Source organism: Lepidochelys kempii, chromosome 9, assembly GCF_965140285.1.
Source record: "Lepidochelys kempii isolate rLepKem1 chromosome 9, rLepKem1.hap1, whole genome shotgun sequence".
Classification (NCBI taxonomy): domain Eukaryota; kingdom Metazoa; phylum Chordata; order Testudines; family Cheloniidae; genus Lepidochelys; species Lepidochelys kempii.
Window position 1 is genome coordinate 59030649 of NC_136388.1, and position 14646 is coordinate 59045294.

At 48.2% G+C, this 14646-nt stretch overlaps 1 protein-coding gene across 6 annotated transcripts in view; it reads left to right on the top strand.

The window, feature by feature from the left end:
- The first annotated feature begins 643 nt into the window (after nt 1-643).
- The window catches only part of PHKA1 (phosphorylase kinase regulatory subunit alpha 1), a 73251-nt gene continuing 59248 nt past the window's right edge, over nt 644-14646 (top strand). For all 6 annotated transcript variants that reach the window (XM_073360593.2, XM_073360595.2, XM_073360594.2 and 3 more), the window contains exons 1-4: nt 644-1046; nt 6938-7096; nt 12450-12497; nt 14113-14281. In XM_073360593.2, the coding sequence (XP_073216694.1) occupies nt 969-1046; nt 6938-7096; nt 12450-12497; nt 14113-14281 (454 nt within the window). In that variant the 5' untranslated portion in view covers nt 644-968. The remainder of the gene's footprint in view (nt 1047-6937; nt 7097-12449; nt 12498-14112; nt 14282-14646) is intronic.

Below are 14646 nucleotides of genomic sequence, written 5' to 3' on the forward strand. Positions count from 1 at the left end.
CTGCCCTCTGAGTCCGGCACTTTCCCTACAGCCCCTAAAAGTAACAACCAAATACAAAAAAAGAACAGGAGGACTTGTGGCACCTTAGAGACTAACCAATTTATTTGAGCATGAGCTTTCGCGAGCTACAGCTCACTTCATGGGATGCATGCCGTGGACAATACGGTGGGGAGATTTATACACACAGAGAACATGAAACAATGTGATGTGGGCTGTAGCTCACGAAAGCTTATGCCCTAATATATTTGTTAGTCTCTAAGGTGCCACAAGTCCTCCTGTTCTTTTTGCGGCTACAGACTAACACGGCTGCTACTCTGAAACCAAATACAAGTAAACTTCCGAAAGAGTCGTTGCCTCTGCTGGGTCCTGGCAGCTCAGTAGCTCATGGGGTCCTGACGGCGGCGTTCCAGTCGCTCTGGGAAATAGAGGCGTCGCGCCCGGTCCTTGTTGGCTTGGCTCAGTCCGGCTGCATACACTCTGCCTTGCTCTGACTTCCCATCCTTTAATAGACTCTCTGGGCAGCTACGGTGCTGCCAGGAGCTGGGGGGTCTGAGGTCCCGCCCCCTCTTTTGTCGGCCAATCAGAGTGTACCGGTGTGGCTCGCCGGGGGTAGCTGCTGGGTCGGGCGCGAGCTGTAGGGAGGGGGTTGGGTATTGGCCGGGTTTAGTCCGCTCGGGCGGGGCCGAGCCTGGCGCGGGGCAGAGCGAGCGCTCCCCCGCCATGATCCCCTCCCGCCGCCTGTGAAGGGCCCTGGCGAGCTGAGTCTGCGGGCGGCAGCAGGACCCCGCCCGGCGCGCTGCGCCCTGCCTCCCTCCCTCCCCCGCGCCGGCTTTGAGTAGAGGCTGGCTCCGCTTGGCGGGGGAGCGACCCGTTGGAGCTGCCCGGCTACCGCTCTCCGGCGCCTCTTTCCCGCCGGCTGGCGGGTTTGACGCTGCTGGCCGGTGAGGTCTGGGCCCCTTTGTCCAGCCATGAGGAGCAGGAGTAACTCCGGGGTGAGGCTGGATGGCTATGCCAGGCTGCTTCAGCAGACCATCCTCTGTCACCAGGTGAGGCGGGCTGAGCTATCAGGGCGGCTGCTGGCGGCCGAGGGGAGGTGGGCGCCCCGCTGACTTGGAGGCTGGGAGCTCGGCTCAGTGCTTTGCAGTGGGGCGGCAGGCAGGTGGAATGATGGCACTTGGTGTCGACAGTGTGCTGCTCCATTCTCCTGATCCTTAGCAGACTCTGCCAGCTCACTGCAACCCACCGATGCATAGGGTCATCCAAGGTTGGAAAGGGGGAAACTGAGGTAGAGAGCTGCTTCAAGTCCACATGTCACGTCTGTGTTGGAGCTTGGATTCTCTAGCTATCTTTGGTACGTGTCTAATTCTCTCTGGTAGTATCCGAAAGCACCCTGCAATCTCTAACGTATAGCCTCACAACACCCTGTGAGGTAGGGCAGTGCTGCTAGCCTCACAGTACCGATGGGGCACCAAGGCACAATGATGCTACAGCCCAGATCCTCAACGGTATTTGGTTCTTAATTCCCACTGAAATCAATGGAAGTTAGGTGCTACTTGTGAGGGTCTGGGCCTAAGTGACTTTCACAAGGTCACACAAGAAGGAATTAAGATTAGGGCTCTTGAGTAGGGCTAGCACTGGACCAGCCGTCCTCTCTGGGAGGAAAGAAATTAGAAATTGGCATCCCATGGTTTACAGTACTGTGTTCAAACCACTGTGTTGCCTTGCCTTTCTGTGAATGTTGTGTTCACTGTTCAGTTTCCCTGTCAACCCAAGTGACAACTTTGCACTTTCACTATCACTAGCTGGGTGTCTTGAGTTGTATTTTGGGAAATGTTTCATATCATGGATTTTCTTTAAGGGGCTTGGATCATTTGATTCAAATCCAGAGAGCAGAGCATGCACATACAGTCTGTAAATGCATAGGCCAACCGGGGAGAGCATGCCATCAAACCATATGGATGAGAGCAGAAACACTGCTAATCTTCAGTAAAATGAATCTCTGTTTAGAGAACATGTATGAACTAAACCCTATGTCACGTAAAATGAGGGTGCACTCTTCACTATGCTAGAACAAGAAGAAACCAGGAGCTGATCCACATGTTTGGTCTATTTAATGCAGTTATACTTGTTGAATAGACCCTTGAAAAACTAAAGAAGCTGTCAAGGTTGTTCAAGCCCAAACTTCTACGTACACTTCTTATTCTTCTTAAATCCATGTGATTCATTCTCTGCAGATTGCATCATGGTTAAAGATTGGAGCTGGAGACCAGGGCAAAGAACTGAGTTCTAATCAGGCTGTGCCATTGACTTTGTGGCTTTAAACAAAGTTTGTCTTCTCCTTTCCTGCTCTGTAATATGGGATAATACCTGCCTGAGGGTTATTAAGAGAATTAATTACACATCACTTTGAAAATGTAAAGCATTATGTGTGTGCAGTGTAGTTGTAGTAGTGTCAGTCCCAGAATATTAGAGAGACAAGGTGGGTACAGTAATATCTCTCATTGGACCAACTTCTGTTGGTGAGAGAGACGAGCTTGCAAAGACCGGAAGAAGAGCTCTGTGTGGCTTGAAAAGCTTGTCTTTCTCACCAACAGAAGTTGGTCCAATAAAAGTTCTCCTCCACCTTGTGTCTCTAAAACATGATATGTCAGGTTTTTAAAAAAATATACTCATCATTAGTGAATAGGAAATATTTCCTGAGAGCTGTGAACTTGAAGGCCATCATCTCCTGCAGGATGTAAATCTTCATTCAAAATTGTACCAAAACTCAGGGTTTTTTTAATAAAGAAAACTTTCCAGCTGTCACCATACAGCACTGTCTTTCTGAATCTGCAGACAGACTTCTCCAGTGCTGCTGCTCTTATTTTTCCCCAGGCTGTTGCAGAGTGAAATTAACTTCCCTGGTCAGTTCCCCTTGCTGGTATTCAGAGTCTGGTGGGCAGCAGTGAAAAGACTGAGCATTTTGTTGATTTCACCTTATATCTGATTTGGAGAGGTATGAGCAGTAGCTGAGGTAGGGCCTGGAGCTTTCCCCAGGGGAGGATTTAAAAAGTAGAGGTTAGGGGAGGGGTAGAATAGTGGGGGGGGGGAACCCCTTCCCCTTCAGATCAGATGCTAAGGGTATGTCTAAGCTGGAACTGGAAGGTGTGATTGCTAGTATTGAAAGACATACCTTCTCTAGCTCTGCTTGAACTAACATGTTAGGACTACAATGTAGATGTAGAAGTGCAAGTGGTGGGACAGCTAGCCACGCAAATATGTGTCTAGGGTCTCAGAAGGGATTGTATTCGGTCTGGCTTAGAGTTTGCATGGGTATGTCTACCCCAGCTGGAAATTACATCTACAGTGCCAACATAGACATACGCTAAGAGGCATGGTGGAGGGGGTGGGTTATGGAGATCCTCACTACAAGTCAAAAAGCCTTGGCCTAGGGAGACTGTGGGATAGGAGGCTTCAATTTTCTAACATCTACTGTGCAGAGGTTGCTATGAAGGATGGAGCTCCCAGTGAGGGTCCAAAGGCAGTGCCATGTTTGGAATCCCAGGAACAGGGGGCTGTGCTTCTCACCAGGGCAGATCTGTGTGACTGGGGGGAGGGGAGTGTTTGGGCATGGTGCCCTTCTCTTTTGGATCGTCGTTTACCTGGTAGGTGTCCTCACAAACGCTTCAGGCTCTAGTCTAAGTGCTTATTGCAAACCTGCCAGCATCCAGGGTTAACACCACAATAATGTATGTGTACAAGGGTGGGGGTGGAGGCAATTTTAGTATGGAAACAGATCTTGCTTCCTTGTTTTTCAGCTCCCTAGTGCATTACAGGCTGGAGCTCCCAGAGCTCTCAAATTCATGACCTTCTGAGCCACAGGCCATTCATCTGCATTTGGAAACCAATTGCCAGGCCTGGCAGTCCTTCTAGAGCATTCAATTTCAGACTTCTGAGCGGCTAACTCCCCAAATTCAAAGTGTCCTAGATCCCCGAAGAATCTGGATATAACAGGATGAGGTCATTGGCGTGGTGCGGGGGTATCGTGGGGGTGAGGGAAATGCACACTTCTGAGAGAAGGCAGCTGAGTGGCGGGGAATCGAGTCATGTGGGGTCTTCGGAGAAGCAGATTTACAGGGGAGTAACTATCTCTTCTCTGGTTTCAGAGTAGCAGCCGTGTTAGTCTGTATTCACAAAAAGAAAAGGAGTACTTGTGGCAGCTTAGAGACTAACAAATTTATTTGAGCATAAGCTAAAGTGAGCTACATCGGATGAAGTGAAGCTTATGCTCAAATAAATTTGTTGGTTTCTAAGGTGCCACAAGTACTCCATCACTTCTCTGAAGATGTCCTACTGGTTCCTGTCCTCCTCCCAGGGTACAGCATGTTGCAAACAATGTGGTGTGTGTGGGGCCTGTGTACGGAGGGATAGAGGTACCTAAATCAAATAAAGAGCATCCCATTGTTTAAAGTATTCCTCTGCCTTTCTGACCAGTTGTGATTCAGCCATGGAAAGCTCTGAAGCTAACTGAGATTAGCTGTAGCTGTGGGAAAGCCTTTTCCACTGTGTACAGCCTGCCCTCTTCAGTTGAGAGAGCACCCTCCCCGCCAGGCCCTTGAAAGGGGTCCCAAACAATGAGTGTTTGTGTTACACTGGAGCGACTGATCTAGTGAATGGGGTTTTAAAACTAGGCCGGGTGAACTGAGATCATAGGACTGGTGGAGGGAGTTTGGCAGGAACCTGGTACAAATGCAGTGGTGTCTGTTTACATGTCAGTCATGATCTTTGCAAATGCCAGGCTGCGTGGTGCTGCAATGCCCACATGACACGTTAGCTATCCTCTTGGAGGAGTAGCCTTGCTCCTGCTCAGACTCCAAACAACGCTCTGGCAATTAGTGGTGTATCCTAGATTCTCTTTGTAATGCAGTAATATTTGGGTTTGCTGCCTATGGCAGATTCCTGAGCAGAGCGGGTGATAAGGACCCAGGGAGTTCAAAAATGTGTGAGAGGAAAGGGTGGTGCTCCTGTGCTGGGCAAACCCTTGGTGTGTGGCTGGTGGATGGCTGGCTGGATTGGACTCAGCAGAGAGGATCAGTGCACTGAGCTAGTGTAATGGCTCTGTCATAAATATAAAGGGAAGTGTAAACACCTTTAAAATCCCTCCTGGCCAGAGGAAAAAACCCTTTCACCTGTAAAGGGTTAAAAAGCTAGGATAACCTCACTGGCACCTGACCAAAATGACCAATGAGGAAACAAGATACTTTCAAAGATGGAGGGGGGAGAAACAAAGGTTCTTTCTCTTTTTTGTTCCTGGCCAAAAAAAAAAAAAAAAAAAAAGAATGGAGTCTTAGAACTTAGTAAGTAATCTAGCTAGATGTGCGTTAGATTCTGTTTTGTTTAAATGGCTGATAAAATAAGCTGTGCTGAATGGAATGTATATTCCTGTGTTTGTCTTTTTGTAACTTAAGGTTTTGCCTAGAGGGATTTTCTGTTTTGAATCTGATTACCCTGTAAGGTATTCACCATCCTGATTTTACAGAGGTGATTCTTTTACTTCAATTAAAATTTTTCTTTAAGAACCTGATTGCTTTTTCATTGTTCTTAAGATCCAAGGGTTTGGGTCTGTGTTCACCTATGCAAATTGGTGAGGATTTTTATCAAGCCTTCCCCAGGAAAGGGGGTGTAGGGTTCGGGAGGATTTTTGGGGGAAAGACGTTTCCAAGCGGGCTTTTTCCCTGTTATATATTTGTTAGACGCTTGCTGGTGGCAGCAATAAAGTCCAAGGGCAAAGGGTAAAATAGTTTGTACCTTGGGGAAGTTTTAACCTAAGCTGGTAAAAATAAGCTTAGGGAGTTTTTCATGCAGGTCCCCACATCTGTACCCTAAAATTCAGAGTGGGGGAAAGAACCTTGGCAGGCTCATTCTGGAATTTGACTGTCTGGCTCAACTCCATTGGTTGGCTGTGCTGTAGGAATGACTGAGACGATTCAGGCTGTGATTAACATCTACTGAGTTTTGTAGAACCCCGGGGTCATGTCCTGCTGCTGTTGGGATGTACATGCATAATGGAACAACCTTGGCAGATTGCTGGGCCCCTTGGGAGCATCTGGCTGCACAGAGGAATGCAGTGGCCCGATGGACTTTGCAGCAAAGAGTCTTAAGCTTCGACGTTCTTCTTCCAAGCTTCAAGCCTGAGTCCTGCAGTGCATGGAACCCAATCCCTTGTGCTCACATCACAATACTCACCTGCCCACAAGTCACTTTGGGGGGAGACCCTGGGGAAGTTGGCAGTTGCCTGTCACCTCCTGCAGAACGTGGTGCTTCCAGAGAAAGGGTTAGATCTCCTAGGCAGAAGTTTTCAAAGTAGGTCCTAAGAGCTCTGCATTCTTAAGGTGTCTGCTACATTTCTGGCTGTCCCTTGTGAAACATCTGCCTTTGCAGCGTTGTGATCTGTGGTGGTGACTGCGGGTTTGTAGCTTTTCAAAAATGAGATGTCTTGAGCCTCAGAGAATTTGAGATTCTAGGGAAGAAGGAATGTCCAGTGGCTAGGACACCAGCACAGGACTTGGGAAATCAAGGTCCAGTTCCCCTCACTTTTCCATAGCTCCTTGTGTGACTTTGGCCAAGTTACTGAGACTCTGTGCTTCAGCTTCCCCATCTGTAAAATGGGGACAGAAGCACTTCCCTACTTCATAGGGGGGTAAGATGAAGACCTCGTGGTAATGGTGGGCCAGATGGGTAATGAGATAAGTAAGCTGACGATGCCTTAGCATATAACACTGAGCCCTTGTTGTCCCTTTTATTATGTTTACCTCGTGGATAAACAAGACTCTCTAGTTTTCTCCCATTCACAACCTGTTTATCTACCTAATGGCCAGCCTTCCCACAAGTTTTCAGGACTGGAAAGCTGATTTCATGTCTCTTTTCCTCCCTTGCCTGACCTCCCCTCATGCTGCAGGACCCGGTGACAGGACTGCTCCCAGCCAGCTGTGATCATAAAGATGCCTGGGTCCGGGATAATGTCTACAGTGTGCTGTCCATGTGGGGCCTGGGCTTGGCGTACCGCAAAAATGCAGACCGTGATGAGGACAAGGCAAAGGCATACGAACTGGAGCAGGTATGAGAAACCTATGGAAGAGATGGCTTGGAAAGCTCACAGCTGATGTCCCGAGACTCGCATGCAACTCAGACCCTCTAAACACTTGAGACTGAACTAAAGATTAAACTCTTCTTGTAAGCAGGGCCTCTTGTATTTCATCACAAAGTAGTAGAGGAATTTGCTGTGGAATTCCATTTTACTCACAAAACAGTACACCAGAATAACTGTTGATTTTTCTTTCAAGATTAAGGCTTCTAGCCCTTCTAGTTGGCCCTGACACTTAAGGTTAACAGGTGCACCCAAAGTCTGTCTGTCTGCCTGCCGACAGCCTGAAACAATCGCTCTGAGAGGAGTGAACTTCTCCAGTTCCACTCACCAGGGTGTTTGTCACCATTAGGCTTCGGAGTTAACAAGACTGCTCTCCATTTGAGTGAAGCTTCTATCTACAGTATCTATCCCACAGTCCCCAAATGCTTCCTTGGAGCCAGAAGTCTCAGCTGCTGAAACCTCCAATCTCCCCACCTCTCCTCCCCCAGTCCACAGAACCTTCTACATGGCTTTTTTCACCAGAGAATTTTGCAGCACGGTGGAAATGTAGGGGCACTAGTGAACTTAGTATTGAATTACACAATTGGGGATCTGATAGCACAATAACGGCTACTGGTGTAAGAATCATAACTAGGCAGATGGAAAAGGAATTCTATTCTGAATGTCTTAATCACTTTCATATTTAATTCAATAAAATTCCCTCCCCCTCTGTCTTTGTTCCTTTGAAGCTGCTGAAGATTCTTTACTCTGCAATGGGGAAGTAGAATCTAGTTCACTTGCCATGGGTCTTGTTTGTCAGGCTAACATAAAATGAACAAACCCCAAAAGATCTGACATTGGAGATACAGCAAGAGCATAGTAACAGACCCATGGAGTTTAAGGCCAGATCATCTAGGCTGTCCTCTTGTATATCACAGGCCCCCAGCACCACACACAATCTCTCCCCTTGCACCTAGCCGCCTGGGATTAAAAAAACCTACAGATAGTTTAAATTCGGGCAAATCAAGTGTCACTTGCCCTTTAACCTATGCTGTAACAAATCCCTCTCTGGGGAGATCTGTATGTGATGGATGGGCTGTGTATCTGTTAAAGTTCCATGCCATATTTCCAATGTTATTGTTGCTCTCTTTCATGGAGGTCAGCTGTAAGAAGAGAGGCAGGATGGTCCAGTGATTAGGGTGCTAGCCTATGACTCGGTAGCCCCAAGTTTCAGTTCTCTGCTCTAACACAGACACTGTGTGACCTTGAATAAATCACTCAGCCTCTCTGGGCCTCCGTTCCACACCTGTACAATGGGGATGATAGCAATGCTCTGCCTCATGGGGTGTTATGAGGATGAATTTATTAAGGATTGTGAGGTTCTCAATACTTTGGTATTGGGGGTGGGACCATAGAAGTACCTTAGATAGAAGATTGAGGGAAGAAGTCTTTGTTAATCCTTATTCAGAATTAACCCCAGAAATAGCCAAAGGAAATGTGGAGCCATTCTGGACTGCTGCTCTTCAAGCTGCTGATAGCATCTTAAGGCCCCAGATAGGGAAAGCCAGGGATCTAAAAGCTGTTCTCGGCCAAAGGGCGTGGTTACGCTGGAAACTTCAAAGCGCTGTCATGGGAGCGCTCCCGTGGCAGCGCTTTGAAGTGCGAGTGTGGTTGTGGGCGAGCACTGGGAGAGAGCTCTCCCAGCACTCCTGGTAATCCACCTCCACAAGGAGATTAGCTCTGAGCGCTGGGAACACAGCTCCCAGCGCTTGGAGCCTGTTAAAACAAGGGCGCTTTAAAGCGCTCGTTATACCAATAAAATAAAGATCAGCAGGATCTTATTAAAGGGGATAAGAAAAAAAGTCACATTGTGAATACAAAAACAATCATATTAGGCAGTCAGTTATAGCTATAACATTCCATTCAGTTTCACATTTATTCACGCATTCGTTCATACACACACACAGGTTCTGCAGCTGCTGTATAGTTACCAGTCCTGAATGTAGCTTGAGTTTGTGGCTTGGGTTTGCAGCTTGTGGCTGCTAACTGGCCAGGAAAGCCGGGCACGAGGAAGAACTGGGTCTCTGTTGGGCATGCACCGATGCCCTTCCATCTTGGCAGAAGAATGTTACCCTCCAAAGTCTTCCATCTCACCCATCCTTTTTGTAGGCTTTAGTTTGAATCCAGAGTCTATAGGTCTTGCTGTGTCACACTGCCTCTGGGTTTCGTGTCATTGATCACCCATCAATTGCAGACATGACTTTCAACCTAGGACCTGGCTTTGATGTTTCTTCAATTGTACTTTTGTTCTTTTCTTTTGAGGGTGGACTCCTCTTACTTTGTCAGGGCTGTTGTCTGCATCTTCAGCTGTTGAGTGTTTACACTTTATTTCATCCTGACAGGCTGGTGCTGGAGGTTGATTCCATCATCCATTCATACCTCCTTCACACATCTAAACTAATAAGATTACAGCAGGGTTTTGCAAAAATGAAAGGTTGCAGCAAGCTGTTACAAAATGAAGTGAGCATTTTAAAATGGAGTTCGGGACAAGTTTTAAAATGGAGTTTGAGTTATATGATGGACAAGTGTAAGGAATGGCAAACAGTGAACAGAAGTTACACTGTTTCAACATCATAAGTTTCAGCGATTTAAGCAGCAATTGGATTGAAAGTGAAACTCAATTAGTCAGTTATTGGGGTAACCGGTTTTGTGAATGAATGTTTCATTCATAAAACGTTGCTTATGAAGTTATAATAAGTGAACAATTAAAAACAATTTCATTGATTAGTTCTATACTCTGACTTGCTGCGCTCAAGGGGGTGATTTTTCACACCCCGAGCCAGCAAGTTTGAGCGCTATAAAATGTAAGTGTAGTCAAGCCCAAAGGGTTTGTTCTCTGACCTGGATCTTGCTGAAAAATTCCAGGTGAGCCCTGGGAGTTCCCTGAGTAAATCTCACTAGGATCAGAGGAGAACTCTGGAGTGCGAACAGCTCGTGTGTGTGTGTGTGTGTATCTAAAGCACAGCTGCTTAGAACTCTGGGGAATCTGTATTTGTATCATCTAAATCATCAAACACTTGATGACTCAAACATTTTAGAGCCAGGCTTATTTCTCATAGCATGCTAACCACTGGCTTCACTAAATCCCTAAATCTACTCCATGTGGAGCCTTGCAACCAGAAAAACACATGAAACATATAGGCTAATGGGGAAGCTGATTGCCTTGGCAGGATGGCATTTCAGACCCTCTCCTCCCATGATGTGCATCACCTACTCGTCCCTGGTGGGTGGTTTCAGTTTCCCTTGTATGTCTTGTCTTGTAGATAGTTGACTCTTTTGGGCAGGAATGTAGGACTCGATGCTCCCTTCAATGGGGTGGGGAGAGAATCAGGCAACTCCCTGATCCTGTGCCAGCCCAGCTCTGGAATCAGTTATTTCAGCCTAGTGAGGAATGGAGGGTAGGTCCAGGAATATTGTCTTTTGTGGCATTGTAAAGCTTGCATTACAGGGATAGGTGCATTAAAACTGCATGGCTGAAATGTTTACAGCTCAATGCTAGCACCTCTAGAGAGAGAGAGAGACACTTAAGGTATTTCTGCACACTCTATTGTGTGGGATATCTTGGGCAACATGAAAAACCAGAGTACTGACTAGGGGAGAGAGAATAACTAACTACCCAGTTTCGGTGGCACAGGACAGTGGGATGTTATAGCTGAAGTACTGCATGCAGTGGGCCAGGATCTGAATTACGGTTGGATTATCCACCTCTTGTGTATGACACAGAAGAATTGAGCATTAAGAGGGCCTTGAATATGGCGAGGGTTTGAGGCAGTATGGTGGGGATCTGCTACTGGCAAGATGGGAGTATAATTGCAGACCCCATGCAGGGGGCAGTTTGGAAAAGGCACGGGGTGGGAGTGGGCGGAGATGACAGGTGGGATGCAAAGCTGTAATTGTTAACAGAATGGACCTGGCTGGAGATACAGACCTGAGTGGGATTGTGTCAGGTAGGGAATCATTCAGGTGATATCAGGAGCTAACGCCAGTGTTACTTGAGCTGGTGAGTCGCTTGGATGCTGAATGTCTGTTGCTGCTGTACTGAGGAGGAGGGCTGGACCAAACCCCCACCACATGTGTTGAGGGCACCTGACTCTAGACACTGACTTCACAGCTGGCCAATCTTAACCACTGGATCCAGATATCCTGCTGGGAATCCTGAGGCGTGTGCCTTTCTCAGAGTACAAATGATAGGCCCCCTGAACCCAGGTTTATTCCAGAGATCTGCAGTAGTAGGACAACAGAGTCCACTACAATAAGGCACTTTCTTCCATCAATGTTATGTTATAAATTAAATTGATGAGCGCCAAAGAGCTGGGTTTCTTTTCCCGACAAAGGGGTTAGTGTCTATCTGGCTGAGGAATATGACTAGCTAGCACAGCTAAATTACTTGTATTTTTAAATCAGAATGTGGTGTTTGTGCTGAGTGTGATGTGGTGGGACCTGTTGATGATGCTGCAAGCCTAGTGCCCATGGATAAGGTCTGCTTTCAGTGAAGCATCCCTTCTCATGCTCTGCCTTCTGGATCCTCAGCAGGCCTGCTCCAGGCTATGCATGGGCACCTAGACTGGCTGATCAGCTGGGGGCTCCCTGGCTATAGTGCCCAACGTGCAGTGTGCAGCCTTGTTTGTCTTCTGTTAGGGGAGGGGTGGGCATTACCCAGTCTGGGCCACCATCTAAGCAAAAATGCCCTGATTCCCCAGGGAGATCCGGGGGTTACTTCCTGGGGCTCTGGCAGCACCATATGGCACTGGACATGAGCAGTACATGTCTCAGCAACATCTGAATTTGCCCCTGTTGTTGTTGGGCTACTGAGGAAGGAGGAGGAGTACAGGGGTCCTGCTCCCTGGGGAACTGTCAGATTGGTGTCTCCAACTCCCTTCTGGGGTCCTGCAGGTAAAGGCAGAGGTGTGCTGTGCAGTGCAGGACAGACTGGCTCCACACATAACGACTGACCTCTATCTCTCTCCTCAGTCCAGAGTCTCTTTCTGTAGGTATAAATGTCCTAACTTTGTCCTTTGCCTTAACTGACTCAAGGCTGATGCAGTCCTAGGGATTTTCTCCTCCCGCAGCAGCAGATCAGGTTGTCCCTCATGATCGGCTCTGCCCCAGCAGCTCCTCTCTCAGCCACTTACCCAGAAAGTAAATGCCATGGAGAACGAGAGCTGCGGGTATAATTACAGGCCGCAGGGTCTTGAAAGGTCATGAGCCAGATGCCATTGCTGAGTCAGTGCTCTTCCCATCCAGGGATGTGTTTAACAGGCCTGTTTTTCGTTCCTTTCTGCAGAGTGTAGTGAAACTGATGCGGGGATTGCTGCAGTGCATGATGAGACAGGTATGATACAGGTGGTGCCTCCCCATCCCCTGTAGAGCTGAAATTCTCCTGTTGTAACACACTGACTCAGCAGAGCTCTGCCATCAAACTGATGACAAAAAAGCAGTCCTGGCACAGACACAAGGGTCTTTTGGGGAAGGCTTAAAACAAGCCTAGATCCCAGTATCCATCCAGTCACTGAACGTTCTGTCCATGCCATGGAACTAGTGTTCTTACCTCTGCTAGCCTGGAGTCCTAAAGGAATCCCTTCCCCAACAGGTTGCCAATCCCATTGCCCCGCTGGCATTGCCTCTGTCAATCGCTTTGTGTTCATACCATCAAAGTGACCCCTTTTTCTAGGTGTGCTGTATGATGCAAACACACCTGGGAAGGGTCCCCCTGTGGCCAGAACTCTCTTGTGGTAGTGGAGTTTTGTGTGGCCCTGTAGCCTGTTGAGGCATGAAAGTAAAGTACCATGGGCTTGGAATTTCCTGTCTCAAATGGGATTAAAATCTCAGCCTTTAGGTCCTGATAATGATACCAAGTGTGAATGAATCCCAACTCTGTTCCCATAAGGTCCCCTGGTCTCTGTTGCTGCCAATCTGTGCTCTTGTCCTTTTCTGAATCACGGTTTCCCTTTTACTGCCCCGCACCCCATCTCTGAACCACCTGTGGCTGTTTCCCAGCTCCTGTGTACCCTTTGGGCCCCAGTGTGTTCCAGCAAGCTGCCTCCTAACGGAGAAGTCCCCACAGCATCAGCTGGGGAGATGGAAAGGCTGCTACCCACAGTCTAATCCCTCCAGGTGGATCTTCTCCATTCAGTACTAATGCCAACTGTGCCAAGCCCCAGCTAGACACCAGGCGAATAATAATACCTAGCTCTAATATGACTGCTCCTTTCCCCTGGGCTTGTACCTGCTGTGCCAGAGCTCAGAACCCCTTCGTTCTCAGAACATGCATGGCCCAGAGTGATATTTTTTGTTGCTTTCTGGCGTTCAAGTACAAAATGCTGCAGTGACTCCCAGTGCTATCCGTGTTATCCGCTGGAACAGTTAACATGATGTTGGGGTGGCATAAGAAGTGGAATAGAATGTTTGGGTCCTGGCATGACACAGTCACGCCGCAAACGGTTACAGCCTGTGTGAACCACCAAATGTCTGCCTGCTTCCCTTGCTGCCATCCAACCAGTGGCTGGAGTGGGCATACGTGACCTGGAGTGTCTGTACTATTTGGGTTGCGGACATGCAAACCTAGAATGCCGTACCAAAAACGGGTATTGCGGGCTTGCTGTGACCTCGGCAGGGGGTGAAAGAATCCTCCTCCAGGCTGTGGGGACTGGGTGGATACTCAAGGTCTTGGGTTCCTGAGGAGCCTCTCCCTCCCCTGCTAACAGGGTGAAGTCTCTCTCTCCTCCCCCTCCCCGGCAGTTCTTAGCAGGCGGCAGTTCCAAGAAACCTGTAACTTGAAGCTGTTTACTCTGCAGTTTCTCATAACCTGCCTACAGGGCTCCATAGAGGGCTGGGCTAGGACACCCTGCTAGAGCCCTCCTGTGCCCCTGGCCCGCCCCACAGCCCCAGCTGTGAGCATGGCACTGGGGAAGCTAACTGTCTGTTCTTTTTCTAACTGAATGCTGCAGGTGGATAAGGTGGAGGCATTCAAGTACAGCCAGAGCCCCAAGGATTGTTTCCATGCCAAGTACAACACCCACACCTGTGCCACTGTGGTTGGAGATGACCAGTGGGGTCACTTGCAGTTAGACGCCACATCAATTTACCTGCTCATGTTGGCACAAATGACAGCCTCTGGTAATATTTACATCTAGGCATCTCTGATGCTAATTGCTGTGGTATTGCAGCACGTTGGTGTGCTAATGAATTAAGCCTCTCTGCTCCCTGAGAACCAGGGGAAGTATTATTATCCCTGGGGTACAGGTGGGGAACTGAAGTGTGGGGGGAGAATTGATTTGCCCAAGGCCATAAGGGGGTTGGTGTCAGAGCTGGGAAGTGGACAAAGATCTACTGCATTCCAGTCCTGTGCCCTGTCCATAACTGTGAACTATACTCCTGAGCCTGACAAAATTCCTCTGCTCCTGGGTTTATCGACGTGTTACCCTCCATGTGATCTAGTGCTTAAAGTAAAGCCTAGAATACAGGAGGTCTGGTATCTGTCC